Below are 3,974 nucleotides of genomic sequence, written 5' to 3'. Positions count from 1 at the left end.
CCACCTCCCCTCCCCGGGGAAGCATAAAAACGTTATGAGATGTATAGTCATCATCATCAGCATTGCCTTTTCGCCCTACATCAGGGTATAGGAGGTCACGAACAAACACTTTCCACTCTTCTCTATCCTGGGCTAGCCTCTTGAGGTTATTGAGATGTATAATTATAACAACAAATTGTATCCATCCTTCTTCCTCAAGCCAGGCATCGTTGTGAAATCAGGCGCTCGTCAAAATAATAAAAATGAAGAAACAGGCATTTTTCTGCCAGTTTAGCAATTTTTATCGAAATTTTGTTTGTTGGCTCAACATCTTTTATGTCCACATGATAACACATTTCCATGTGAATTTGACTGAAAAACCGCGGATTAAAGGCACAGAATATGTACATTTTTAGTTTACAAGGACTCTCAAGCTATTGTAATTACCGAATTTTGGTTTCCATTTTCTCCCTAATTTTACCACTGAAACCAGGCAACCCCCACCTCATTCAATCGCAAATATCTCAACCCCTATCCAAGATCATTATCATCATTGCCTTTCTCTCCCTGGATCAGGATATAGGCCACGAACAAACACTTTCCACCTTTCCCTATCCTGGGCTAGTCGCTTGATGTCACTCCATCTCTTCCCATTTTTTGTACATCCATTTCCGTGACTCTTCCCCACGTTCCACGTGGTCTTCCCCTTGATCTTTTACCCTGTGGGTTCCAATCTAACACTTTCATTGTTATACATCTGCTTGACTTTCTGAAAGTGTGTCCAATCCATTGCCAACGCCTTCTTCGTACTTCATCTCTGACTGGGCTCTGTCTCGTTCTTCTTAATACTTCCTCGTTTGTGACCCTGTCCGCCAATCTGATCCTCAGTAACTTCCTCAGGCACTTGTTCCGGAAAACCTGGATCCTCTTTATGCACGTCAGGGATGTGTTCCATGTCTCACATCCATACAACAAGACTGACTTCACATTTGAGTTGAAAATCCTCAGCTTTGTTCGTAGTGAGATATCCCTGGTCCTCCAAATCATGTCAAAGAAATAATGCAGTCTGTGCCTCTCAATGCAGTTCTTTATTTCAGAATTATACCGCCAAGATAGCAGAAGGACTCGATGTCTTCTTGTGCATTTCCCTCTACTGTGACCTGCTCCTTTCGCAGTACATCTATCCTTAGGACTTTTGACTTGCCGGAGTGGATCCTCAATACAATAGACTCTGATAGTGATAGGCTGTTTAAAATTGTGATCTTTGCTTGCATATATTCCTGGGTATGTGACAGAAGTGCCAAGTCATCTGCAAAGTCAAGATCTTCCAACTGTGTCCATGGGGTCCACTGTATGCCGTTTCTGTGTCCTCTGGTGGTTTCTTTCATCAGCCAGTCGATTGCCAAGATAAACAGGAAAGGTGATAGTAAACACCCCTGTCTCACACCGGTCTTGATGTCAAAGCTGTCAGAGAGCTGGCCATCATGTATAACCCTGCAACTTGACCCTTCATACATGCTCCTGATGAGGGTAACCAACTTCTGTGGGATTCCATGATGTCCCATAATCTTCCACATTGTTGCTAGATCTAAACTGTCAAAGGCCTTCTCATAGTCAAGAAAGTTGACAATCAACTGGGAGTTCCACCCCAAGGACTGTTCCACTATGATCCTCAACGTAACAATCTGGTCCGTGGTGGACCGGTTTTTCCGAAAACCAGCCTGTTCATCCTGAAGTCTTGGATCCGTTGCAGACTTGATTCTCTCCAGAATGATTCTGTTGAAGACCTTTCCTGGTATTGAGAGAAGAGTGATTCCTCTGGAGTTGTTGCAGTAGCTGAGAACCCCCATTTTGGAAGTTTCACAAGGTGTTTTTCTTTCCAATCCTTTGGGAACTTGCTCTCATACCAGACCCTGGTAAACAATAGGAGAAGGAGGTCTGCCGTCACTTTGGCACCTGTTTTTAGGGCCTCGGGTGAAATCTGATCAGGACAGGCCGCTTTACCGTTGTTCAGCTTCTTAATAGCATCCATAATCTCTTGGTTTGAAGGAGCATCACAGCAGATTGGTAACTCATTTCTTGCTGGCAGGATGTTTAGCGGGTTACTGAGTGGTGGTCTGTTCAGGAGACTGTTGAAATGCTCTACCCATCGTCTTGACTGAGCTTCCTTTTCAAAAATGGGTTTCCCCTCTTGGTCCTTTACTGTTACTTCTGGTTTCCCATACTTTCCAGAAAGAGTCTTTGTAGTCTGGTAAAGGATTCGCATATCCCCTCCTGCTGCTACCTCCTCTGCCCCCTCTGCCAGCCTGTTTATGAATTACTCCTTGTCTATTCTTAGTGTAGTAGCACATATCCACACTCTACAGCATGCTTTATGCGCTTAACAGCTATTATTACCCCAGCAGACCTTCTGTGAACACTAAGAAACATTCTTGGCTTCCCGTGAATCATACAGAGCAAACTGCAGATTTCTCTTTACATCTTTAGCTGTTGTCATGTACTGTTCCCATGCGCCCGCTTTTGATCTCCTTGTTCTACTTGTGTATATCTCTGCTTGCTTTCAATTGTCTTCTAACGCTATTCAAGATAAATGGGGGGGGGGGGGGGTCATCGAAAACAAGGCAAATGAATAAGCTTTTAGATTATAGCAATAACTCCCCATACCCAAAAATTGACGAGCGCCTGGTTCCATCGCGTCGTGACACAAATTTTGCTTACATTTGTCCCCAGCACACGTACCCCCTTGGGTTCTCTTCCTGGCCAGCATTATCGGCCTCCAAATATGATTACTGAGCAGCAGCAATGGGCCACGGGGAATCCCCCAGAGCCGAGCCACCCTGTGGCTGAGATACTATTGTGTAGGTATCGCGTCCAATCTGCCAAATGCTTCGAGTCTGTTTACTTTGTTCTTAAGACTTATCTCTTGTGGTTCGGTTTCACTGTTTACAAACTACAATTGATATTATTTCCTGGCAGGCGTACTGCTAAATCGAAAGCGGCTAAAACAGGAATTCATATTTGAGTTAAACGTATAATATTTTTTAAATGTTTATCTTTATCCCAGAGATAAAATATACTGTTTTTCGTCCTTAAAGTTTGATCTTAGGTCAACTTGGTTTTATATTGATCAACACAAGAGTCAGTTTCTAAGTGGTTGAAAACTGGGAAGGGGAAAATTTTGAACACGCTCCTTTCAGCTGAGGCTGGGGTTGGGTGGAAGGGGTGGGAGTAGTGGAGATGTTTCTGTTGTCCAGATTTTCGTTGTGTTAGTAATCAGGCCCAAATAGCGCCTGAGAGATTGCTTTAAAAAAAACCTGCAAACGCTTTCTTTCCCTCACGCTTTCACATACATATTAACTTACTCATACATTCACCTGCCCCCTCTTTTACTCACGGAGAGATTCCCTCATCCAAACCTTCTCTCACCAGCACATTCATTGCCTCCCGCATGCGCTCAGAATTTACGTCGACTCTCTGATTAACACTTTCGTTCGCTATCATTATCAATCTCACCCCCACCCATCCCTCACCCAATCCCTTATTTTTACTCCCTCTTTCTTGCAATTATTGTTAACACTGCACGAACGATGAAGGTCCGAATCCTCGACCCTTCTAAACTTTCTCTTTCTTTGGGGGAAAATTTAACACTAAAAGCATAACGTTTCGACATGGCGCAAAGATTGAGTGGATACTAGGAGCCACATGCATAAGAAACAAAAACAAAATTATTAGCATGGATTGTGTGGCCCCACGTTATAGAAAAAATAAACAACAGCAAAATGATGAGCATGCATTGTTAGCAGCCTCACGTATGAAGAAACAAAAGAAAAAATATCAGCACGCATTTTTCAGTGATTCAATATGAAGTTCGTACGTAATGAGGATATAATGCACACTTAGAAGGTTGTGTCTTATACGGGGTGCCCACTACGGATGGGATCGGCCGATCGGGACGATCGCACGACTCGATCGCCTCAAAAACAAACGTGTTTTTT

The 3,974-nt window shown here is 43.4% G+C and overlaps 1 protein-coding gene across 1 annotated transcript in view; it reads right to left on the bottom strand.

The window, feature by feature from the left end:
- LOC101864338 overlaps positions 1–934 on the bottom strand; it is a 57,519-nt gene extending 56,585 nt beyond the window's left edge. The window contains exon 1 of the mRNA XM_005109750.2: positions 829–934. Coding sequence (XP_005109807.2) covers positions 829–934 — 106 coding nt within the window. The remainder of the gene's footprint in view (positions 1–828) is intronic.
- Positions 935–3,974: the final 3,040 nt, after the last annotated feature.

The sequence above is a fragment of the Aplysia californica genome, unplaced genomic scaffold (genome assembly GCF_000002075.1).
Source record: "Aplysia californica isolate F4 #8 unplaced genomic scaffold, AplCal3.0 scaffold00811, whole genome shotgun sequence".
NCBI lineage: Eukaryota > Metazoa > Mollusca > Gastropoda > Aplysiida > Aplysiidae > Aplysia > Aplysia californica.
This window is presented reverse-complemented; position numbering and strand designations above follow the sequence as displayed.